Below are 25,778 nucleotides of genomic sequence, written 5' to 3' on the forward strand. Positions count from 1 at the left end.
CTAAACAGCTAAAACAGGTAACCCAGGAGAGAGGAGAGAGGAGAGGGGAGAGGGGAGAGAGGAGAGAGGAGAGAGGAGAGAGGAGAGAGGAGGGGAGAAGGGAAAGGGGGAGGGGAGAGGGAAGAGGGAAGAGGGAAGAGGGAAGAGGGGTGAGGAGAGGGGAGAGGGGAGAGGAGAGTGGAGAGAGATGAGAGGGGAGAGAGGTGAGGAAAGAGCAGATGGGTCATCAGACAACGCAAGCACACACAAACCAAACATACGCTCACATAGCCAAATAGAGGAAGTCAAGCAGACAAACTTTTCGGCTAGTGCACACATCAGTGTTCTCATTGAAACTAGAAGAAGCTGAGTCAAGCAGACCAACGTTTTATGAATATCTTTATACTTTAAGCAGCTCTGTTATGTGAACAGAGATTAGAGTTTCTGTTTGGTTTTGGGGAGACACCTGTGTGGGTTTGTGTTTAGGTGAGGTACCCTTCCCTCTCTCAGTCTCTCCCATCATTCCATCGACGCTCTGTCGTTCAGGGTCACACTCCTGTCTTCACTGGAACGCTGTTTGAGTCCAGGCCTTGCATCAGTGCGGCACGGGACTGGGGTCCCCCCGAAAACATCACACCGTGGCAGCAGAAATGGGTTTGCCAAAAGAATGACCTACAATGTTAAAGAAAGTAGAGGTGTCAAATCAATATCAGTATTCATCTTCAGATTCACTTGTACGTCTGTTTCAGTCTCCCCATCCTGACTCAACAGAGCTCTAAAATCACAGCTAAACTCCACATCAGGCACGCTGGTTTGTAACCACTATTAACCGCCACCTGCAACACTGCCCCCTAGTGGCTTTAAGAAACACATCAGTAGGAAATACCACGTACAGCACATGTGGTGTTCCTTACATCCACTGGGGGCAGCGTGTTGCAGAGGGCAGGTTACAGTAACACTCTGATATATGATTCTGAGAGCTCTTTTAGGGCTTTGCTGTCAAGTCCTCAGGACGTGATGACTGACACAGAAAAATGAAATAAAGAATCTAAACCAGAACAAGAAGAATACATCAGTTAAGAAGACTGATATTGATTCCCGTGTTGTAAATTGAAATATAATCACATACCTTTACATAATTAATTTGCCAAGCAATTCCAGAATGTAAACCCTAATAAAAGCACACGGAGGTGCGCCCCATTGCACGCTCCAAGACTGATGCAAGAGCCTAGTTTTCTAATGGGGCCTTATAATGCCAACTCCCCATTGTCATGTTCCACCCATCCATACTCATCATAATGTCTCTCTCTCCCTCTCTCCCCCTTGTCTCTCTCTCTATCCATCCAAATGCCTATCTGTCAATCAATCTATCCATCACCCCTCCCTCCCTCCCGTCGATTTCTTCCTTCCTTCCTCTCGTCCTCCCAGAAGACAAGCAAAGCCGCTGTCAGCCACAAGGACGCGGTCAAAGCCAAACCCAAACCGGCCGCGTCCAACGGCAACGCAAAGACCCCCCCGAAAAACAAAAATGGCAGCAACAACGGCAAGGCCTCCCCCTCTAAAAAAGCCCCCCCCAAGCCTGCCGCCACCACCCCTGTTAAAACCGCGGCAGAAAAGACCCCCAAAGCCAAGGTAGCTGCGGTGAAAAACACGGTCAGCAAAGCACCAGTCAAAAAAGGTGCAATCTCCACCGGCAAAACCAAGAAGAAATCCGGCAGCGGCTATCAACAGGTAGAAACAAGAGCCCCTCCTTATCCAGATCTTATCAAACACCCCCCCCCCCCCCCCCCGCACCCTGAAAGAGCAGAATCCAGTGCAGTACAGAGGTGGAGCTGAATGGTAGTGCAGTTGAGTTGCAGTGCAGCTAAATGGCAGTGCAGTTAAATTGCAGTGGAGCTGAATGGCAGCTCAGTTGAATGGCAGTGCAGCTGAATTGCAGTGCAATTGAATTGCAGTGACATCGAAGTGCAGTGGAGCTGAATGGCAGCGCAGTTGAATTGCAATGTAGCTGAGTTGTGGCGCCATTGAATTGCAGTGTAGTTGAATTGCAGTATCGTTGAATTGCAGTGTAGTTGAATTGCAGTACCGTCGAATTGCAGTGTAGTTGAATTGCAGTGCAGTTAAATTGCAGTATCGTTGAATTGCAGTGCAGTCGAATTGCAGTGTAGTTGAATTGCAGTGCCGTTGAATTGCAGTGTAGTTGAATTGCAGTGCCGTTGAATTGCAGTGTAGTTGAATTGCAGTGCCGTTGAATTGCAGTGTAGTTGAATTGCAGTATCGTTGAATTGCAGTATCGTTGAATTGCAGTGCAGTTGAATTGCAGTACCGTCGAATTGCAGTGTAGTTGAATTGCAGTGCTGTTGAATTGCAGTGTAGCTGAATTGCAGTGCAGTTGAATTACAGTGTAGTTGAATTGCAGTGCCATTGAATTGCAGTGTAGTTGAATTGCAGTGCTGTTGAATTGCAGTGCCGTTGAATTGCAGTGCTGTTGAATTGCAGTACTGTTGAATTGCAGTGTAGTTGAATTGCAGTGCTGTTGAATTGCAGTACTGTTGAATTGCAGTGTAGTTGAATTGCAGTGCTGTTGAATCGCAGTGCAGTTGAGTTGCAGTTTAGTTGAATTGCAGGGGCTCAGGTTCTTCAAGATCATTATGATACCCTTGTGAGTCTCACCCTCATCGTCACTAATGTCTTCTTCTTTGCTTTGTAAATCTCTTTCAGTTTAAAGCAAATCCTGTGGCCTCAATAGAGCTCTCAGAATCTTGTCTAAACTCTACGTCAGCTACCCCAGAGTGAAACCATCATTAACCTGCCCCCCCTGCAATACTCTGCCCCCTAGTTTCACATTTGTGCATTTCTTATATCCACTAGGGGGCAGGCTAATGGTTACTCTCAGATGCTCTGATGTAGTTTTGACATGATTCTGCAAGCGCTATTGAAGACACAGAGGTGCACTAAATTAGCACAATGATTTACAAAGTGAATTGAAACAAGAAGAAGAATAGATGAGTGAAGAAGTGATGAGTGATGAGAACGAAACTGTTCTAGAACGTTCCAGAAAGCCTAGAACACTTTCATAAACATCAACGTGGATTCACTCCCAGCAGTCTTTATAATAATAAAACAAGGGCATTCTTGAAATAACTCTAGAAGTTACAGCTTTGTTAATTAGACCCAAACAATAATTTCTTAAAGGATTAAATTGGAATTACAGCGAAGCCATACTTATAGCGGCTTTTAAAAATGACCAAATAACCAAAAAAAAGTGAACTATTATTTATTGCCAAAACACTGCTAAAACATTTGGTACATTTCAAAAGCTGTAGTAAGCATTTCAGAGCCAGAACTCCAATTGAATCGCATGGAAAGTGTCTCAGTGTGTTTATAACCACCCTGTCCGTATATCACCCCCCTCCACGGGAATGACAAGCATCTGTGATAATCACCCCCCCCCCCCCCCCCAATATAAACACCCACACCCACAGAAAATCAACTTAAACACAGTTTTACACCCATCTCTCTTTCCAAACCCTCTATCAGAATACATCTCCTTGTGTGCTGTGTGAAAAAGCAGTATACTACAGTATGGTGATGCTCAAGACAGATTTAACCCTAACTTATAGCAGCGCTATAGCAACAGCAAGCGCCATAGCAGCTGATCACAATCCCTCTATGGCGCTGTCACGTTGGGTTTATTGATTTGTCTTGCAGTATGCTGGTAGTATGCTCACTACACACTACACTTTCTCTAATGCATTTTCTCATGGTCATTTACAAAAGCCTAGCAGAAAAAAAACTCAATTGAATACTTTTCCCAGGTTACTGTGGCAAGCTGTGTAAACTAGATCAATGGTTTAGATTAGTGCTGATTTTATAAGTGGAGTTTATTTTACTCATCTGTGCGGTGTGCACTGAAGCAGGCAGATAGTAATCTAAGCACCAGAGAATGGGAGAGGACACTGATCATACAGGAGAGGAAATTAAATGAGCTTTGAGTTTGTCACAAGTTATCCAAAACTACATTGATAGTATTTGATTTCTTTTTTTCTGTGAGGCACAAGAAGTCTCTCTCTCTCTCTCTCTCTCTCTCTCTCTCTCTCTCTCTCTCTCTCTCTCTCTCTCCTCTCATCCCTCACTCACTCACTCCATCCCTGTCTACGCCCTCATTCACTCCTGCCTTTTTTGTTAAGACTTGTTCAGCTTAACAAAAATGAAGTGTAAAAACCATTGTGAATTCTGATAGTTTGAAATGTTGGGATCCTGTTTGGTCCCCTCCACCCGCGCTGACAATGAGGGGCCAACACGATCCGAGAGCAGGAGGCCTCACCTTTCATTTTCACAGTGTTCACATGCTCATGCTGTTTGTAGTCATGCTGTGTCTCTTAGTGCAGATACCCAAACACAGTCTGTGCTGCTTTGACTATGTGCTCCGGAACTCACTTCAGTTCTTCAGTTCTAGTTACCTGCCAAGGACTTTATATCAGTAAGCGGCAGCGCCATCTAGTGCACAGCTAGTGTATTGCCAGCAAAGCGCAAGGAAACTTGATCCAAAGTGGCAGATCACTAGATGGCGCTGTCCCTTCTATAAAGTGACGTTGGATTTGGAGCAGCTCCTGAACTCACAGTCAGAGCAACACAGACTGAGCAAAATAAATATTATATATATATATATATATATATATATATATATATATATATATATATATATAATATATATATATACAAAAGTATTGTATTGTGAGCAAGGATTGCAAACAGCAAAAAAATAATTCTGAAAATGCAATCTGATGTCCTCTTGAATATTTCAGCTTCATGTTAAAGATGGATTTCCTCGACTTGGTTTCAAACATCATGTTATTACATCCTGGCCATTTAACGAGGGAATCCTCTCTAACTCTCACTAACGCTAACGCTTATCTCTCTCCTGGACCCGCCCACTCCCTTGTTACTCAGGATGTAAGCACCGCCCCCACAGTGGCAGGTCACACCCCCTCTCAGGCACACCACACCCCCTACCCAGGGGAGGAGTACAATTACACTCCAAAGGAGGAGCCCGAGGCAAGACAGGAGCTTATTGGACAGCTGGAGACAGGCCCACCCCCTGTCGCCGAGGTAACCGGGCATGTGACCGGCCAGCATGTGCATGACATCATCAGAGAGGGAGGAGGCTTGATTTTAATTGAAAGAAACAGGAAGGATATAGATATTGAAGAGCCACAGAGGGCAATATATTGAAAGGAGAAAAACAACCACTACAACACTCTGCCCCCTAGGGGATGTAAGAAATGCCTTAGTAAGAAAAATCAGACAGAATAAATGAAAATATAATGTAAAGAGAATGAAGAGCACATTATTTATGACCAAGTTGATTTCTCAAGGGCAGTTATTGTTTCCCGGGTTCACAGTCGACTCTATAGATTCATCAGGTGTGGTGGGGCTGCTCTTGCTGCCGTGAATCTCCTCGTTAGTCCCCCTGCAGGATGCTCTAGGTATTGCAGTCTTGGCCTGAAAGAATATTAATAGCAGGTGTTTGGTCTGGTTTGGGAAGCTGTGTGCTGATTATAATAATTTTAATAGTATTAAATAATTATGATATTATAGTATATCAATATATAATTATAATACTATTATTATGATATAGTAATCACCTAACTTTCTGGATTGAAAGACTATTATATATATATATATATCTATTATATATTATATATATATATATATATATATATATATATATATATACACATAAGTATTTGAAATGAAGTTTTATTGAAGTTAAGTTAAATTCTGCCAGCTTGGATTACTTATTTTTAAATAACCTGTGACCTGCTGTGTGAGAAAATCTTGTCAAATCTGCCTGTAGCAAGAACTACAGCTCCCATCATCCCTCACGGTTACTGCTAGCACTGCTGGGAGCTGTAGTTCTATTCTGGTTCGATTTGCTGACTGCTCAGATTGCTGCTGGCACAGTCCTGATTGGTTTAGCAACACTTTCATCAACCTCCTGCATTAAGAACTACAGCTCCCATCACCCTCACTGTTGCTGCAGGGCATGCTGGGAGATGTAGTTTTGATTCTGGTTGTACTTGCTGACTTCTCAGATTGGTGCCGGCACAGTCCTAGGCTGGGATTCCTCATATTAGATCACATTTAGTTAGAAGAGTAAAGTTGCTGTTGGTATTGGCAGCCCTGAGTCATTGATCTTCAAGGAGCTGTTCTCTATGAACTGCACAGGTAAGTAAAGAGATCTGGTGCAAATCTGTTGATACACTTGTTCTAAAACTGGCAGCTGCAGATTTGAGATCATTTCAGCTTTGAGAGCAACTCGCTTCACACTCTGAGTTTAGCGATGTTTCAGTCATTCTGAGTGCTTCTAATTGCGATCAAGTCAATGTTGTGTTTTTGTAAAAGACGCGCTCAGTCTGCGATGCTCTGGCTGTGAGTTCAGGAGCTGCTCTTCAGATCTAGTTGTGTGCCATAGACATGTGTAACTCAAGCTAGATCAGCCAAAATCACTTTATATTAAGCGCCATCTAGTGCAAGGCTAGTGCATTGCCAGCAAAACTATAGGATAGTTGCCAAGTGTCAGATTATAGATGGTGCTGATCCAGCCAGTGCTACACATTTAGAATTGAAGAGCAGCTCCTAGACTGACAGTCAAAGCATCTTAACACAGCGTTTGAGTGACTGAAATAAGAGCCAATCAGAACGAGTATAGCATCGTAGAAGACAAGGGGACCATTAAGAAGAAGCGCCTCCTTTCAGTAAGTATTGAACAGCTGGTACCAAACCCACGAACACGTTGGCGTCGGCTGCAAGGTGTGATCACGCTCCCTTTTCTTAGTGAAGACATCCTGTTCTGAACAATCCTGTGGATATAAGAATCAGAAGAGGGTTTGGTTATAGTAATCAAGTACTGCAGAATAGCTGTCATTTATCATAGATAACAAGCTGAGCATAACTAAATAAATGCAAGACTAATATTGGTTATAACAATCAAAAACTAAAGGGTACATAATTTGCTAGCTATAAGAATCAAACTGTTTTTGGTTATATAATAATAATAATAATAATAATAATAAATAATAATAATAATAATAATAGTTTAATATTGATTTTTGTGGGATATAATAATAAAAAGATTTTGGATTTAAGAATCAGTGCTAAGGAATTAGTATGCCTCTCTATTAGGACCTGGCAATGCTTGGTTATAATAAGCGACACTTCAGCTGGATCTAAGAATGAAGGGAATGATTGCACCCACGTGCTCCTCTGGTTTTAGTAAAGTGCCATTGATGGCGTTGGCTTTAGTTAAAAACAGAGGGAAACAAAACAGGCAGAGACTCTTAATCCCAATGCACCCTGGGAGAGTGGCCATGCTGGACAAGGTCTCTTCACTCTGTGTGTGTGTGTGTAAGGTAAGGCTCAATTCTGTGCCTCTCTCCTCTCTCTCTCTCTCCCACCTCTCCCCTCTCCCTCCTGACTCCTCTCCTACCCCCTCCCTCTCCCCTCTCTCCCCTTATCCTCCCTCTCCAATCCCTTTCCTCTCGCTCCCCTTCTTGCTCTCTCTCCCACCCCCTCTTTCTCTCTCTCTCTCTCCTACCCCCTCCCTCACTCTCCCATCCCTGTCTCTCTTCTATTGCCCGTTTCCCCCTCTCACTCTCCCTACTGTCTTTCTCCCCCTCTCTCCCCCATTTCCCCCTCTCACTCTCCCCACTGTCTTTCTCCCCCCTCTTCCCCCTGTCCTCTCTCCCACACTCTCCCCCTCTTTCCCCTGCCCCCCCTGTCTCTCCCAACCCTCTCTCTGTGTCTCAGGAGGAGGAGGTGAAGTTTGGTTCTGAAGCCCCTGCTGAGGAGCTCTTCACAGAGGAGTATGTGACAGGCGACAGTGAGGCCGAGGCGGGCCCCGGGGCATCAGAGTACGATTACTCCTACAAGGACTTCAGAGACAACAACCCCGCCCAGATAGGCCCCGCTCTCTCTGCAGAGACAGAGGAAGGAGGTGTAAGTGACAGGAAGTGGGGAGGAACCGGGGACACATTCTAAACGCACGCGCACGGACAGAGACACACACACACACGCATGTTGAGATACTGATACACACTCACACTGAGACACACTGAGACACACCAAAACACACAGAGACACACACATTGAGACACACAGACTGAGACACCGATACACACACAGACACTGAGACACAAAGAGACACACAGACATACATAGTGACACACAGACTGAGACACATGGAGACACACTGAGATACACACACTGAGACACTGAGACACACTGAGACACAGAGAGACACACTGAGACACAGAGAGACACACTGAGACGCTGAAACTGTGAGACACACACACACACTGAGACACTCTGAAACACTGAGACACACACTCACTGAGACACACACTCACTGAGACACACTGAGACACACACTCACTGAGACACTGAGAGACTGAGACACACACTCACTGAGACACTCTGAAACACTGAGACACACTGAGACACACACTCACAGAGACACTCAGGTACAAGCCAGACTAGTGGTAATATAATGACAGACTAAGAGTCTAGTGTTTGTAGTTAACACAGAACCACTTAAATATGAATAAAGCCTCGTTCACACTGGCGCTCCAACCCGGCTCCGGGCCTGGGTTCTGGCTGCCTGGATCACAATGTGAGACCACGTTCCTGGGTTGTACCTTGGCAACGACCCGTCTAAGGATGTGGGTCGACACGCTTTGACCCAGGTTGAGCGAAACAAAATGCATGATGGGTGTCCATAAGCCAATGCAGTAACAAACAGCCGCGCCTGTGTGAAGGTTTCACTTCCACAAGGAACGCTTCTGTTCATTCTGCTCAGTCATATCTGTGTTGCAGCATGAGTCAGATTGCAACAGGGATGAAGAAACATTTGCTCTAATCGCCATTTCGGCTGACGATTGAATCCAGAGAAGATGAACAGATGAAAGGGTGGCCATGTGAGCATTGTGCACTTGCTTCTGTCACCCAGGCCGACCCTGCTTCTTCAAAAGCAGCGTGAAATCACACAGCAGACCCCCATGACACGGGGACCGACCTGGGTAGAGTATGCCAGTGTGAAAGGGGCTCTGGAGAATAAGAGACTGGTGTGCTGCTTGTGTATGGAACTGCACTGATAGAAGACAAATTCATATGAATGTCATGATGGAGTATCCTGCCTAATTCCTCTCAGTTTAATTACAGTTCTTATTGACACGAGGCAGAATCAAGCTAACATCACGACATGCCCTCACAGTACTCCCCACACCTCTCCATTTCCTGTGTCCGCGTCGTCATTTCCTGTCTCGTCAGTGTCACCCGCCCCCTTTGGTGGCTGTCAGTTTGTGTCATTTTCTATTTCATGAGGTCATGTCTCCTTACTTCCCTGTTTATGTATGTGGTGAGTTCCTGTTGATGTGCTGACATCACTTCCTGATGAGCGACATCATTCTACCTCCTCTCTCTCTCTCTCTCTCTCTCTCTGTCTATCTGAAGATATATTCATTATTTCAGTGAGCTGCTGTGAGTCCTGTCCAGAAGGGGGAGTTGACGTATATATGCACATGTATATGGTTAGTTCTGGGTGCAGCCGATAAAGATCATTCTGACAGGTGGTTAAGGACTAATAGTTAAATCCAAACCGAACCACAATTTGTACCCAATTCAGCTCAATTAGAAGAGTGTAACTTCTGGTAAGGTTTTATTTAATTGATAAGCATTGACCCTCATATTGAAGCTCAGTTCCCTGTTAATGCAGAGTCAATAGACAGGCCATTGAGGAATGTAACCAAGTAAAAACGACACAGTAAGAGCAGGATTCCAAAACTGCAATAAGCTTGGTTTAAAAAGCTGTTTCATATGTGCAGCAGGAAACTACCAATACAGTAAACACAGCTCAACACCCATAAGGAATATGAGCTCAGCCTTGCAATGGCAGTGTAATAGTGTAACACACACAAGCAGTCCAATGGCATTTCTATTGACGGTCTGTTAACATGGAAATGAACCACACGTGTGCAATTGCATAGCAACTCAATATTAAAATACAGAATCACCTAATGTTTTGTATAACTGTGTGGGTGTTAGAACTGAAGGGGGCAGTTACAGTACTGCACAGTTGTATTCAATAATTAGACTAATGTATACACAAACGCCACCTGCTGGTCATGTTACACACTGCAGCTCATTAAGTGATTGAAGGAGGACGTGATGGGATCTGAGTAGGGTTACGGGACAGGAAGAGGGTCATTGACCTTTTGATGTTAAACAAAGGCCAATCCCTCATAGGTCAGAAGTCAAGGGTCACTTCCTCCAAAGGATTTCTGCGTGAAGTTACTCCACAGATTACTAACCACGCTTGATAGCGCACAGAAATATATATTTTTAAATATAAATATAAATTATTTTTTGTTTTTAAAAAATATATATATATACTTTCTGCTTGTTTTAACTGGGGGGGGGGGTCATGAACTTCACAACCAATAGGAGGTAAGGTAAGATTGCATGAGACTTGAGTCTTAATGCACATCTGCACAGATTCACCTGATTGGATCATTCTGAAGGGGCTGAGGATTCTGGGAGTTGGAGTTCTTTTGTGAGCTTGTAAGGGTTTGAGAGTGTGGGACTGACAGGTACTTGTAGGCGGGGTTCAGGCTGGTTGTGCATTGAAAAGGTACCTGTGGTTCTCTATTGACTGGTCCGTATTTGTGGTTACATGTGTGTTTTCCGCAGGCCATCGTGAGGGGGGTGAAAGGAGAGAAGGGAGAGCCAGCTGTGATGGAACCTGTGAGTTGAGTTACTTTTTTTATTACTTTTTAATTATTTTTAAGTCTCTGCTCCTCTCCACTGAACTCTACAGCAGTACAAACAGAACACAATTTTAACTGAACTCGGAATCTTGTCATTTTCAAATTCTGAACATTCCTTCTCTCAGCTGTTGGCAGTTGGAGTGTACCATCTCCACCCCATTGAAGGGCGCATTCATAAGGACTGCTTTTTAAACAGCATTATGAACATTATCTTGTATGAAACAGTGCTTTGAAAAATAAGAACAAACTACCAAAAAAAACCTTTTAAAAAGTATTTTTAAAAAAGGGTTTGTGGACTACAGACTTAATTCATTAATTAATTAGCTAATTGCTTCATTATTTATTCACTTATTGGTTTCTGCATGTATTCCACTGCTGTGCATGTATTGAGGATCATGAGGCAGAGTAAGATGGTGGTTCACTATTGCATTTCTCTGTCACTGATCTCACAGCCCTCTCTCTAACTGCTCTCCCCTCTCCTCCGCTCCAGGGCATGCTGATTGAAGGACCCCCAGGACCTGAAGGCCCGGCTGTAAGTCTCTGCTTGTTCTCACAGGATCGACCCTGTTTCTCGCTCTCTCTTATGGTATAAGAGTGTCGTCTCATGAGCACTTTGGGTGGGAAAGAGGATTGCAAAGGTTAACTGTGCATATGAACAGGTGTAAGAGACAGGGTCGACTGTGCATATGAACTGGTGTAAGAGACAGGGTCGACTGTGCATATGAACTGGTGTAAGAGACAGGGTCGACTGTGCATATGAACTGGTGTAAGAGACAGGGTCGACTGTGCATATGAACTGGTGTAAGAGACAGGGTCGACTGTGCATATGAACTGGTGTAAGAGACAGGGTCGACTGTGCATATGAACTGGTGTAAGAGACAGGGTCGACTGTGCATATGAACTGGTGTAAGAGACAGGGTCGACTGTGCATATGAACTGGTGTAAGAGGCAGGGTCGACTGTGCATATGAACTGGTGTAAGAGGCAGGGTCGACTGTGCATATGAACTGGTGTAAGAGGCAGGGTCGACTGTGCATATGAACTGGTGTAAGAGACAGGGTCGACTGTGCATATGAACTGGTGTAAGAGACAGGGTCGACTGTGCATATGAACTGGTGTAAGAGGCAGGGTCGACTGTGCATATGAACTGGTGTAAGAGACAGGGTCGACTGTGCATATGAACTGGTGTAAGAGACAGGGTCGACTGTGCATATGAACTGGTGTAAGAGACAGGGTCGACTGTGCATATGAACTGGTGTAAGAGGCAGGGTCGACTGTGCATATGAACTGGTGTAAGAGGCAGGGTCTATTGCGCATATTATCATAAATCAATATTTTAATTTAAAAAAGATGCACTACATAGTCATTGCCATTATCGATATCTTTAGAATTTGAGTCAGTTGACAGACTGCTGATCGCTGTTCAATATGTATCAACTTGTGCAGCTAATCTCTCTGATACCCCTCTCCTCTGCCCCTCTCCACCTTTCCCCCCTCTCTCCTCCTCTCTTCCTCCCTCCCTCTCTCAGGGTCTCCCCGGCCCCTCTGGCCCACCCGGACCCCCAGGCTCTATAGGCGAACCAGGAGAGAGGGTGAGTGCCTCCTGTGCCATTACTGTAAAACACATATAGCACAGTATTGCAGTATTGCAGAGTATAGCAGAGTATAGCAAAATATATCAAAGTATTGCAGAGTATAGCAGAGTATTGCAGTATTGCAGAGTACTGCGGCATATAGCGGAGTATAGCAGAATATATCAAAGTATTGCAGAGTATAGCAGAGTATTGCAGTATTGCAGAGTATTGCGGCATATAGCGGAGTATAGCGGAACATAGAAAAGTACTGCGGAGTATAGCGGAGTATAGCAGAGTATTGCAGTATTGCGGCATATTACAGAGTATAGCAGAGTACTGCTGCGTATTACAGAGTATAGCAGAGTACTGCAGCATATACCTGAGTATAGCAGAGTATTGCAGATCATTGCAGCATGTAGCCGAGTACTACAGAGTATTGCAGAGTATTGTTGGGTATTGCAGAGTATCTTTAACAACTGTTCATATCCTGTGACATTTATTTCTGTTTACTTCATGTTACACAATTGTCTATTTCTTAGAGTTTACTTCCTGTTATTAAGTGTATTTCCTGGAGTTTCCTGTAATAAAACGGTACACTTCCTGTGCATTACTGTCTCTATCCTGTGGTAATACAATTTACTTCCTGGGACAAGACTACAAGTCTACCACTGGTGGCATTACTGTTGTATTATCATCTCCTTCCTGTGTGAAAATGTTGTCTACTTCCTGTAATATCACAGTCTAATGCCTGGACAGTGTGGTCTCCTGTACCTCTAGCTGTGTTGCAGTTTCCCTCTGATTCCTGGGGCAGTGTGGTCTCCTGTACCTCTAGCTGTGTTGCAGTTTCCCTCTGATTCCTGGGGCAGTGTGGTCTCCTGTACCTCTAGCTGTGTTGCAGTTTCCCTCTGATTCCTGGGGCAGTGTGGTCTCCTGTACCTCTAGCTGTGTTGCAGTTTCCCTCTAATGCTCCCCCTTCTCTCAGGGCCCCACTGGTCGAGCTGGCTTACCCGGTGCTGATGGATTACCTGGCCCCCCTGGCAGCTCCATCATGCTTCCTGTGAGTAACACGCTAAAAGACCCTGCACACACACAGAACTCCATGAGTAAATCGACTCAGTGAGCAGTAAACCCCTTCCACACGCTTTACAGACATACCTTCCATGAGAACCACAGATCTACACACACACACAACCTCTTAGAGCTGTGAGTCGTGTGAGCTTGCTGATAACAGAAGTAGATCTGCATGAGCTGGTAATTCCATTGTCGGATTGAGCTCTCCACAGACGAGGGACGTTGCTGTTGATCTGGCTGATTTACAGTCAGAGTGAAGAAGCAGCTGCTTGGGTTTGTGTGGATCACTGTTCTCCGTATGGTCTAAGAAAAGCAGTAATCCTCACAAAGCCAATCAGCTGTTCTTCACTAGGTTCCCTCTGAATGGTAAATCAGCTGGATCGATACCAGGAAGCCTTGCCTGATTGTCAGCACCTGATTTCTGTGGAGAGCGCCATCCCAGTACAGGAATAATCACTTTGTGCGTCTCTAACACATCAACATCCTGTGTGTTGGATTTCAGATTGTGCCACAGTGTTACTCACTCTCTCTCTCTCTCTCTCTCTCTCTCTCTCTCTCTCTCTCTCTCTCTCTCGCTCTCTCTCTCTCTCCTCAGTTCCGGTTTGGGATGAGTGCGGGGGAGAAGGGGCCCATTGTTGCTGCTCAGGAGGCGCAGGCACAGGCTATCCTGCAGCAGGCCAGGGTGAGTACGGGTCCGGGGACAGCGCCACCTACTGTACAGGACAGAGGAAGCACTTCAGTGACAGTGTTTACATGCACAATCCAGTGGGATTCAAGCTCCCTGTTTGAGGAATCAAATCCCAGATCCTCTCTTCGTATCCTGTGTGCTGGAATGGGGCTGGTGGTTTCAATGGGATTCAAGGACTTTGGACTTCGAGTTTGGAATCTTTGACCATTTGTGTTCTTTTTACAAAAGGATGGATTTCTTGTGTATGTAAATGCAGTATAAATTTGGTGCTGTAGCGCCTACTAGTGAACAGGGCAGGAACAACTTCTTCCAGAATCCCACACACAATATACTGATGAAGGCGTTAATCGAGACTTTTGACTTTAGCGAGCGGCAGGTGCACCTCGATGATAATAATAACTGTGGCCACTATTCCTTTCAGGAACTAAACTAACAGGCTCTACAGTGCGTCTAATTTGACTGCAAAATTTGCTTGTGCAAACGGAAATTGGAAGTCAAGTGTACCACTAGAAATTCCTATTAAAAATTTACATGAATTTGTTTTCAGCTGAAAATATTTTACTGCACTACAGAAGCTGGATTGATCAGCAGGGAAAGATGTTTTTTAAAAGTGTCATTTTCTGTCCTTCCCCCTGACAGCTGGCTATGACGGGTCCTCCTGGACCAATGGGATTCACCGGTCGCCCAGGACCCGTGGTGAGTAGGGGCTGTCTTTTTATTTGCCTGTCTGTTTATGTGTGTCTAGCTGTCTAACAAATACAGGGCAATTCATAATTCACAGAATATTGCTGTTTTGCGTTATTTTAAATTGCACTTGTTGGACAGCTGCCCCCGGTGGGCAAACGGTGCATCACAGGTTGTCTCTGTAAACATTTTCCTTTGTGTATCATCCTCCACATACCCTCCAGTTTCCACTATGCTCTGACAAGACACATTATGAATCACCCTGCGTGTGTTGGAGCATATGGGAACTTAGAGAGCTGTCTGAGTCATGTTTGGTTACTCTGTAGTCAGTCAAACTCATTATTATTGTTATTATTATTATTATTATTATTATTATTATTATTGTCTTCCGTCATTGAATGCCCCTTGGTAGCCTGTGGACATGTGGAAGGTGCGAGTGCATGACATCCTCACGTGAGGATGCCATCTCTCCATATATTTCTCAAATGGTAAAAAGATACTTACGTAACTTCCCTATCAAATGAGAGATCAGGATCAAAGATGACCCCCAAACTCTTAATTTCTAGTTTAAGTTTTGATAAGAGACTGCAAGGCTCAAGCTCATGTAATCCCACACTTCTATCAGAAAGATAAGAGTTGAACCATCATAGGATAAGGCCGGCCAGACTGACTGTGCTTTCAAGACGATTCAGGAGGATTAAATAGTATAGCAAAGGCAGTATTTAGATCTAGAAGAATTAAAACTGATAGAAAGCCCGAGTCGGAGTTTATCAGCAGATCATTCACAACTCTGACGAGGGTCGTCTCAGTGCAACGTGCAGCGCGAAAACCAAACTGAAATATACCATTAAGAGTTAGAAATGTTTGTAATTGAATTGCAACAACTCTCTGTAGAACCTTCTCTGAGAGTGGTAGGTTGGAGATTGGCCTATCGTTATTGAGGACTTTAGGGTATGTTGAAATACGATTTTCTAAGTCCTGCAACGTGTCCCATTTCTGCTGTTTCTCTGTCATTGTGACTGTATTTCCCATGGCCTCCATTTTGTTTTCAATGCTTGATCTGCGATGTTGCTCATTGTGTTTGTGGTGTGTGTTTCTAGGGCACCCCTGGCAACCCCGGACAGAAGGGAGACTCTGGTGATCCAGGACCTCAGGTAACTATCCTACAATCCTCTACTGCCTGCTGCCCAGCTCAGCGTCCAGGTCATGTGACATTCCCAGAGTGTGTGTGTGTGTGTGTGTGTGTGTGCGACTCTGCTCCAACCCCTCTGCTCTCTGATTTCAGGGCCCCCGAGGGCCACAGGGATTATCGGGGCCCCCTGGCAAATCCGGCCGCAGGGTGAGTACAGACAGGCATGCCTGTCAATGCATCTCCTGTGTGTGTAGCTGAGATGCTGATGTTGTTTCCTACACTTGTAGTGTGTTCTTGATTAATAATGGTCATGTCAATTCTCCTGGTTTCTTGTAATAAGCATAGATAAGCATTATAAAGCTCAGAGGTATGGTAAAGCATATTAAAAAAAAAAAAAAACATGGCAAACTAGCCTTCAGAAAAGTTTTTCACAGTAAACGCACAGCAAAGTGTAATAAAGCAGAGTGAGAGCATGGTAAAGAATAGGCAAGCAATAAGGGTTTAATCTTTAAGGGTCTCCTTACATATTCCTCTTGTTCTCAGTGTTTGAGTGTGTGTAGCTGTGATATTCAGGTAGTTGCCTCTGTTCTCAGTGTTTGAGTGTGTGTAGCTGTGATATTCAGGTATCCTTTGATTGTTTGTAGCTATGATGCCTTGATAAAAACACAGCAAATTGTGATAAAGCACAACGAAAGCATGGTGAAAGCCTAGGTAAACATTTTATAGCAGAGAGAGGTATGGAAAGTGTAGAAAAAGCACAGCAAACTGTAAAAAAGCACAGTGAAAGCATAGGGATGCGTAGATAAGCATCGTAAAGCACAAAGAGGAATGGTAAAGCATATTAATAAACATAGCAAACTATGGCAAGTGTTTTTTGTTGTATGTTGTGTTCAGTGTTTCACAGTGTGTTTTGTTGTGTGTTGTGTTCAGTGGTTCACAGTGTGTTTTGCTGTGTGTTGTGTTCAGTGGTTCACAGTGTGTTTTGCTGTGTGTTGTGTTCAGTGTTTCACAGTGTGTTTTGTTGTGTGCTGTGTTCAGTGTTTCACAGTGTGTTTTGTTGTGTGTTGTGTTCAGTGTTTCACAGTGTGTTTTGTTGTGTGTTGTGTTCAGTGTTTCACAGTGTGTTTTGTTGTGTGTTGTGTTCAGTGTTTCACAGTGTGTTTTGCTGTGTGTTGTGTTCAGTGTTTCACAGTGTGTTTTGCTGTGTGTTGTGTTCAGTGTTTCACAGTGTGTTTTGCTGTGTGTGTTCAGTGTTTCACAGTGTGTTTTGTTGTGTGTTGTGTTCAGTGTTTCACAGTGTGTTTTGTTGTTGTTGTGTTCAGTGTTTCACAGTGTGTTTTGCTGTGTGTTGTGTTCAGTGTTTCACAGTGTGTTTTGTTGTGTGTTGTGTTCAGTGTTTCACAGTGTGTTTTGTTGTGTGTTGTGTTCAGTGTTTCACAGTGTGTTTTGTTGTGTGTTGTGTTCAGTGTTTCACAGTGTGTTTTGTTGTGTGTTGTGTTCAGTGTTTCACAGTGTGTTTTGCTGTGTGTTGTGTTCAGTGGTTCACAGTGTGTTTTGCTGTGTGTTGTGTTCAGTGGTTCACAGTGTGTTTTGTTGTGTGCTGTGTTCCGTGTTTCACAGTGTGCTTTGTTGTGTGTTGTGTTCAGTGTTTCACAGTGTGTTTTGCTGTGTGCTGTGTTCAGTGTTTCACAGTGTGTTTTGTTGTGTGTTGTGTTCAGTGTTTCACAGTGTGTTTTGTTGTGTGTTGTGTTCAGTGTTTCACAGTGTGTTTTGCTGTGTGTTGTGTTCAGTGTTTCACAGTGTGTTTTGCTGTGTGTTGTGTTCAGTGTTTCACAGTGTGTTTTGTTGTGTGTTGTGTTCAGTGTTTCACAGTGTGTTTTGTTGTGTATTGTGTTCAGTGTTTCACAGTGTGTTTTGCTGTGTGTTGTGTTCAGTGTTTCACAGTGTGTTTTGCTGTGTGTTGTGTTCAGTGTTTCACAGTGTGTTTTGTTGTGTGCTGTGTTCAGTGTTTCACAGTGTGTTTTGTTGTGTGTTGTGTTCAGTGTTTCACAGTGTGTTTTGCTGTGTGTTGTGTTCAGTGTTTCACAGTGTGTTTTGCTGTGTGTTGTGTTCAGTGTTTCACAGTGTGTTTTGTTGTGTGCTGTGTTCAGTGTTTCACAGTGTGCTTTGTTGTGTGTTGTGTTCAGTGTTTCACAGTGTGCTTTGTCTCGTTTCATCGCAGGGTCGTGCAGGAGCAGACGGAGCTCGTGGAATGCCTGGTGAATCCGGAGCTAAGGTAAGTGTGTGTGTGTGTGTGTGTGAGTGAGTGAGTGAGAGTTTGAGAGTGAGTGAGTGTGTGTGTGTGTGTGTGTGTGTGTGTGTGTGTGTGTGTGTGTGTGTGTGTGTGTGTGAATGTGAATGAGTGTGTGGGTGAGTGAATTTGTGTGAGAGTGTCATTATAACAATGCTTGTGTGTGAGACTGTGCGTCAGTGTGTGGGTGAGGACACAGTAGAAAACTAATTATGAATTTGAAAAGAAAAATCTGAAGTAAAATTGAATGCATTGAGAAACAGGAAAACACCAGTGAGGGCTGACTGACAATTTATGTGACTTTTGCAAAAGCAAACTTTTTAATGCAAAATAGTAGTGTGTGTGTGTGTGTGTGTGTGTGTGTGTGTGTGTGTGTGTGTGTGTGTGTGTGTGTGAGGGAAGCATGCTGTCAGTTTGAAGACCAAGAAATCTTCCCCTTTCTTCATCTCTCCTTTTTTACTCTCTGCCTCTCTCACTCCCTCTCTCTGTTGCTCCCACTCACTCCCTCTCCCTCTCACTCTGTCACTCCCTCTCGCACTGCTCTCTTACTCCCTATGCCTCTCACTCCTCTCAATCTCTTTCTCTCACTCCTCTCCATCACTCTCTCTCACGCCCTCTCATTCTCTCACACTCTCCCTTTCTTCTCCGCAGGGTGACAGGGGTTTCGATGGCCTGCCTGGTCTTCCTGGGGATAAAGGACACAGAGTGAGTTTCCACCCAGTGAGGGTACAGGGTATTTACCCTCTGCTGGGTCAGGATATCCAGTTGTGGGTTACCCAGGAAGGTGTATTTACCCATGGGACAGGTATTTATCTGGGTCTAGTTTCACAAAGCTGTTCTAACAGTCTGCTAAATCCAATTCACTTCCATAAAGAAAATAATTAAAGAAAATAACACATGTATCCTTTAATCATATAGACGTAGTTCAAAATAACAGCAGCTTGCTGAGTGCTTTGTGAAGCTGGTCCCAGGTTTCTAAGATACGTAAGGAAACAGGATAGTTACCCCTTTTTGTTAATTTAATCAGTGGGTTTGCCGAGGGAAACACAGGCATGTATTACATGTTGTTGCAGGTTGCCATTAAATGTTGAAACTTGGCACAGTGTATTACATTGTGCTGCATTGCATTGCATTGTACTGTATTGTGTTGCACTGTATTGCATTGTATTGTATTGTATTGTATTGCATTGTATTGCTATTGTATTGGGACCTAACATGTCACACATAACATAACATGTCGGAACACACAACATAACGTACGATTTGCATTGCATTGTATTGTATTGTATTGCATTGTATTGCTATGCATTGCCTTGGATTGTACAGTGTTGTATTGTATTGTACAGCATTGTGTTGCATTGTATTGCATTGTACTGTATTGTGTTGCACTGTATTGCATTGTATTGTATTGTATTGTATTGCATTGTATTGCTATGCATTGCCTTGGATTGTACAGTGTTGTATTGTATTGTACAGCATTGTGTTGCATTGTATTGCATTGCATTGTATTGTACAGCATTGCGCTGGTATCCCTGTGTCTGCTGTATGCTGTGTCTCACTGTTTCTCTTGTGCTTTCAGGGAGAACCTGGAGCTTTGGGGCCCCCCGGACCCCTGGGAGAGGACGGAGAGAGGGTGAGAGAAGCACTGGGATCTCTGGGGTATTTGGGAGAGAGTCTGGGTCTTGGTTTTAAAGTTAGTTAGTTGAAGGAACATTAGTGTTTAGTGTTCCAGGCTAGAACTACAAACATGGAGCCCATGTGCTTTGGCTTCTATGGGCACCACCATCTTGGCTGCAGTTTAATTACTTAACAACAGAGTTGTATTGCTTTGTGTTGTGTATACAGCATTGGGGTTTAGCCAGCCAGGACACTGAATGATAAGAATTACAAATAGCTCCTATTTCAAAGGTCGGGTGATCCAGTGCTGTGATACACATGGGTAATTGTTCTCAGTTGGTTCCGCAGCCTGTCTCATGGTTTGCTTTCTCTCACTCAGGGAGACGATGGGGAAGTGGGACCAAGAGGACTGCCTGGTGAACCTGTGAGTATCTCCGTCTGTCCGTCTGTCTCTCTGTCTGTCCACCCACCTCCATTCACTCAACATCCATCCATCCATGGGCTGTCAAGTCTTTCATGAAGTTAATCTCTCTGCATAAGCCATTGGGCCATTTAGATTTTCATCCTTTCATTTGTTAATCTCAATTTCCATTGATCCAACTATCTGTCCATCTGTCTTTCTGTCTGTGTGGTGATACTGATTTGAGTGTAGAAAATAATAATTACGAATGCATTGCTGATAAAATAATGCACACGGTTAATTTTTCTGCTACATCGGGGGGACAGCCACAGCTATTGAATTAATGTTTGACCCTGGCTCAGCAGTCTCCACACTGCCCGAATATACCTACTTGCAATACTTAAGAACGCTACCACTTACAGAACCGAAAAATACATCTGGTGAGTTACTTGAGGAACCAAATACCTGTGACCGGTTCTCTACAGGCCAATTGACTTTTGAGAAATGCTGCGTAGTTGGTGAGTTCTACATTGTGCATAGCGGCTCACCTATCCTAGGCAGAGACGAGTTTGCAGCATTAAAAATACAAGTGATCGATGGTCGTATAACCACACCCTGCATTCTTGACACACAGACGCCAGTCTCAGCAATTGAAAATGCCAAAAAAGAGGACACATTGGGCTGTGCTAAGGGATTTGTACATAAAATAATAACCTGGCCTAACGTGACATCAATACAGCAGAAACTGTGACACCTACCATTCTCAGTGAGAGATGCAGTCTCACAGGAACTTAAAAAGCTGGTACAGAATGATGTGATTGAACACATTGCGACTCCGGCATCATTTAATCTAGTGATCATTGCATCTGACTGGCCAACCAACCAACCATTCATTCACTGAGCTGCCTGCCCAGTCATCCACTGCATGTCTAGCCTTCCATCAGTTTCTCTATCCATCCATCCTCTGAACTCTATCAAACTAACCACTGGCCTGTCTTGCTTTCTATTCATTGATCTCTATGTCCACCCAACCAACCAGCCATGGGTCTATCCAGTTATTTATCCATTCATCCATTAAACTTCATTACATTTAACTGTTTTTATTCTCCTGGTATGTATTTTCATTTACCCAATTTCTGTCTAGCTCAGATTGCACAGCTCTGGTCTCTATGTCAGTCCATCCACCCAGCCACCCACTGGCTCCATTCACCCACACTCTGATGAAGGATTTGTCTACTTGACTTCTTATGAGTTTCACCCACTCACTCGTTCATTTACAATTGTCTATCTCTCCGCTCATTCAGTCATTCATCAACGTGTCTGTCTGTCTGCCTGTCTGCACTTTTCTTATGACGGATCAAGGAGTCTCACTGTGCTAACCTCACTGTCTCTCTGTGTCACTGTCTCTGTGTGTCTGTCTGTCTGTGCCTGTTCTATAGGGACCCCGTGGACTGCTTGGACCTAAAGGACCCCCTGGTATTCCTGGACCCCCTGTGAGTACCTCACACCTCCACCTTTCAGTTTAAATAGCATGCAGCCGTACAGAGTTCTTAACCGCTTCCTTCTGATGTGGTAACAACCTAGGAAGAGTCTGGCTAGCTTATGATCTTCTTCCATCAGATTATTATTCAGCGATTGTCATTCAATTACTAAAAACAGTGGGATGCACTGATGAAGGCTTGATTGCCGCAACTTGTTTGCTTGTTATGTTTCTGCCATTATTATTCTTTTTTCTTTAATTAAAAAAGTTACTCTATAAAGAGTGCTGGCTTCTTTCTACTTTGTTATATCCTTTAAGACCCAACCTGAGATTAATGAGCTCCTAGGAACCGGACGAGCGCTGATGGTCTGAATGGTCTCCTCTTGTTTGTGAGCTAGTTCAATGCGGAGGTCTCTGCTGGCTCCTCTGCTGAATGGCCTCCTCTTGTTTGTGAGCTAGTTCAATGTGGAGGTCTCTGCTAGCTCTTCTGCTGAATGACCTCCTCTTGTTTGTGAGCTAGTTCAATGTGGAGGTCTCTGCTAGCTCCTCTGCTGAATGGCCTCCTCTTGTTTGTGAGCTAGTTCAATGTGGAGGTCTCTGCTAGCTCCTCTGCTGAATGGCCTCCTCTTGTTTGTGAGCTAGTTCAATGTGGAGGTCTCTGCTAGCTCCTCTGCTGAATGGTCTCCTCTTGTTTGTGAGCTAGTTCAATGTGGAGGTCTCTGCTAGCTCCTCTGCTGAATGGCCTCCTCTTGTTTGTGAGCTAGTTCAATGTGGAGGTCTCTGCTAGCTCTTCTGCTGAATGGCCCCCTCTTGTTTGTGAGCTAGTTCAATGTGGAGGTCTCTGCTAGCTCCTCTGCTGAATGGCCTCCTCTTGTTTGTGAGCTAGTTCAATGTGGAGGTCTCTGCTAGCTCCTCTGCTGAATGGCCTCCTCTTGTTTGTGAGCTAGTTCAATGTGGAGGTCTCTGCTAGCTCCTCTGCTGAATGGCCTCCTCTTGTTTGTGAGCTAGTTCAATGTGGAGGTCTCTGCTAGCTCTTCTGCTGAATGGCCCCCTCTTGTTTGTGAGCTAGTTCAATGTGGAGGTCTCTGCTAGCTCCTCTGCTGAATGGCCTCCTCTTGTTTGTGAGCTAGTTCAATATGGGGGTCTGCCCCACTAACTCCTCCTGCTGTGTTTCTCACTGCAGGGTGTGCGTGGAAGTGATGGACCTCACGGACCAAAAGGAAATCTTGTAAGTCGCTCAGTGTTTTTATTCACAGTCACACCTGTATTTGTATTGGAAATCACTACAGTAGGAACTTCTATAAAATAACTACAAATAAAGAGTTTACATTATAGCTGTAGATATATAAGGTTCAATCACTCTTTGCTCAGCCATGAGAGATGTATAGATTAGTTTGCTCCATTTCTGGTGTGTTTATATGTGTGTGTGTATGTGTGTATATATATATATATATATTAGGAGGATACCTGTACGGTGTGGTAATGTCATTTTTATGTATATTACTATTTACATGTATTAATTTGTATTTGATACTGTTCCAGATGACAGAATTTCAGTTTAATTCACCAGTTTGTTCAGAGCCAGCTAGCAGCAAGGTAGATAGGGGACCGTGAGATCCCGACTACGCAATCCTGGAATTTTCTGAGTATTTCTCTGGGTTGTGTCTCTACAGGGGCCACAAGGAGAACCCGGACCCCCAGGACAGCAAGGGACATCAGGAACTCAGGTCAGTCACACACGAACACTGTCTCTCTGTCTGTCCCTCTGCCTGTCTCTGTATCCCACATTCATATTTTCAGATAGTTGGTAAATTCTGACAGCGTAGTGGCTTTGCATGTGAAACGGTCCCAGCTGTCCACATACATCATACATATGGATGGCTGGAACTTTGGTTGACCAATCATATCACTTGTTTCAGGTTCCATACCCTCTGTTATTGCTCTGTGGAGAGTTATTCCTCTCTATTGAGTGTTATTCCTCTCTATTGAGTGTTATTCCTCTCTATTGAGTGTTATTCCTCTCTATTGAGTGTTATTCCTCTCTATTGAGTGTTATTCCTCTCTATTGAGTGTTATTCTTCTCTATTGAGTGTTATTCCTCTCTATTGAGTGTTATTGCTCTATTGAGTGTTATTCCTCTCTATGGAGTGTTATTCCTCTCTATTGAGTGTTATTGCTCTCTATTGAGTGATATTCCTCTCTATGGAGTGTTATTCCTCTCTATTGAGTGTTATTCCTCTCTATTGAGTGATATTCCTCTCTATGGAGTGTTATTCCTCTCTATTGAGTGTTATTCCTCTCTATTGAGTGTTATTCGTCTCTATTTAGTGTTATTCCTCTCTGTTGAGTGTTATTGCTCTATGGAGTGTTATTCCTCTCTATTGAGTGTTATTCCTCTCCATTGAGTGTTATTCTTGTCTATGGAGTGTGATTCCTCTCTATTGAGTGTTATTGCTCTCTATGGAGTGTTATTCCTCTCTATTTAGTGTTATTCCTCTCTGTTGAGTGTTATTGCTCTATTGAGTGTTATTGCTCTATTGACATGTAAATTCTGTTTCAAGTGCTTCAGGGGGTGTCAAAGGCCTTTTAATCTCAGAGAATTTTAAAAACTCATGCACACACATATTTGACATGGGACGTTCTTACTGCGTGTAGACATTACCACTCACACAACAAGCACCTTTAACAATTGTATATATTATATATTACTTTTAGACATGAGCAAGATTGCATTATACTGCGCCTTTCCCGCTGAGTGTGTTTAAGGCTGTCCTCTCTTTCAGGGTATGCCAGGACCTCAGGGAGCAATGGGACCCCCAGGGGAGAAGGTGAGAGGCTCAGCACATTAAACCCAGTTCAGACTGGGCTCCGGACCCCGCTCTGGGACACGCTGTGTGTCTCTTCTGCTCTCTAACCCTCCCTCTCTGTGTCACTGTGTTCCAGGGGCCGGTCGGGAAGCCAGGACTGCCGGGAATGTCAGGAGCCGACGGACCCCCTGTAAGTACAGCCTGAATAACACACAGGGAGGCCTGCAGTGAGATAGCAAGAGCTACTGCAGGAAGACTACAGGCAGGGAGGGAGACTTGCAGTGAGATAGCAAGAGCTACTGCAGGAAGACTACAGGCAGGGAGGGAGACTTGCAGTGAGATAGCAAGAGCTACTGCAGGAAGACTACAGGCAGGGAGGGAGACTTGCAGTGAGATAGCAAGAGCTACTGCAGGAAGACTACAGGCAGGGAGGGAGACTTGCAGTGAGATAGCATGCTTGTAGTGAGATAGCATGCTTGCAGTGAGATAGCATGCTTGCAGTGAGATAGCAAGTTTGCAGTGAGATAAGAGGCTTGCAGTGAGATAAGAGGTTTGCAGTGAGAGAAGAGGCTTGCAGTGAGATAGCATGCTTGCAGTGATATTAAAGGCTTGCAGTGAGGTAGCATGCTTGCAGTGAGATAGCATGCTTGCAGTGAGATAGCATGCTTGCAGTGAGATAGCATGCTTGCAGAGAGATACAAGTCTTGCAGTGATTACAGGAAGGGAGGGTGAGGCCAGCAATGGGATAACCTGTGGAGGTGAGGCCAGCAGCACGATAATCTGAATACGTTGGATGAGCAATTTAAGAAGTGGAAAAAATGTAGGAAATACAGAATTCATTGTGAGACTATCCCGACTACACCATCCTGTCAAAGATGAAAAAGTTAAGAATTCTAGAGTTAGGTGTATAATAACTGAATGACTTGGTTGTGTATATGTATAGAAATGTTTCCACATTGAGCACACTGTGAATCTAACCACTAATCACTGACTAACTGCTTCTCATCACAGGGACACCCAGGCAAAGAGGGGCCAAGCGGAACTAAGGGGAACCAGGTAGGTTGAGCCCTGGTGCCTCAGAGAGACTGATAGACAGAGCTGCACTGTGCACTGTACAGGGGGCTGCATCCACTCACAGAATCTCAGGAGTGCATGCGTTCAGACTCTGTCTTAGATTTTATTTCCTTGTCCTAATTGTCAGGTACCAAGTAAATATTTCTTCTCTTTTGTCT

The 25,778-nt window shown here is 44.2% G+C and overlaps 1 protein-coding gene across 1 annotated transcript in view; it reads left to right on the forward strand.

Moving 5' to 3' along the window:
• Nucleotides 1-25,778, forward strand: part of LOC121304182 (collagen alpha-2(XI) chain-like) — a 110,170-nt gene that overhangs the window by 19,638 nt on the left and 64,754 nt on the right. The window contains exons 6-26 of the mRNA XM_041235150.1: nucleotides 1,408-1,710; nucleotides 4,933-5,091; nucleotides 7,792-7,980; nucleotides 10,729-10,782; nucleotides 11,296-11,337; nucleotides 12,333-12,395; nucleotides 13,360-13,434; nucleotides 14,044-14,130; nucleotides 14,776-14,832; nucleotides 15,921-15,974; nucleotides 16,106-16,159; nucleotides 18,174-18,227; nucleotides 18,894-18,947; nucleotides 19,822-19,875; nucleotides 20,239-20,283; nucleotides 21,699-21,752; nucleotides 22,923-22,967; nucleotides 23,413-23,466; nucleotides 24,523-24,567; nucleotides 24,683-24,736; nucleotides 25,558-25,602. Of these exons, the coding sequence (XP_041091084.1) occupies nucleotides 1,408-1,710; nucleotides 4,933-5,091; nucleotides 7,792-7,980; nucleotides 10,729-10,782; nucleotides 11,296-11,337; nucleotides 12,333-12,395; nucleotides 13,360-13,434; nucleotides 14,044-14,130; nucleotides 14,776-14,832; nucleotides 15,921-15,974; nucleotides 16,106-16,159; nucleotides 18,174-18,227; nucleotides 18,894-18,947; nucleotides 19,822-19,875; nucleotides 20,239-20,283; nucleotides 21,699-21,752; nucleotides 22,923-22,967; nucleotides 23,413-23,466; nucleotides 24,523-24,567; nucleotides 24,683-24,736; nucleotides 25,558-25,602 (1,641 nt within the window). The remainder of the gene's footprint in view (nucleotides 1-1,407; nucleotides 1,711-4,932; nucleotides 5,092-7,791; nucleotides 7,981-10,728; nucleotides 10,783-11,295; nucleotides 11,338-12,332; nucleotides 12,396-13,359; nucleotides 13,435-14,043; nucleotides 14,131-14,775; nucleotides 14,833-15,920; nucleotides 15,975-16,105; nucleotides 16,160-18,173; nucleotides 18,228-18,893; nucleotides 18,948-19,821; nucleotides 19,876-20,238; nucleotides 20,284-21,698; nucleotides 21,753-22,922; nucleotides 22,968-23,412; nucleotides 23,467-24,522; nucleotides 24,568-24,682; nucleotides 24,737-25,557; nucleotides 25,603-25,778) is intronic.

The sequence above is a fragment of the Polyodon spathula genome, chromosome 37 (assembly GCF_017654505.1).
Source record: "Polyodon spathula isolate WHYD16114869_AA chromosome 37, ASM1765450v1, whole genome shotgun sequence".
NCBI classification, from domain to species: Eukaryota; Metazoa; Chordata; class Actinopteri; order Acipenseriformes; family Polyodontidae; genus Polyodon; species Polyodon spathula.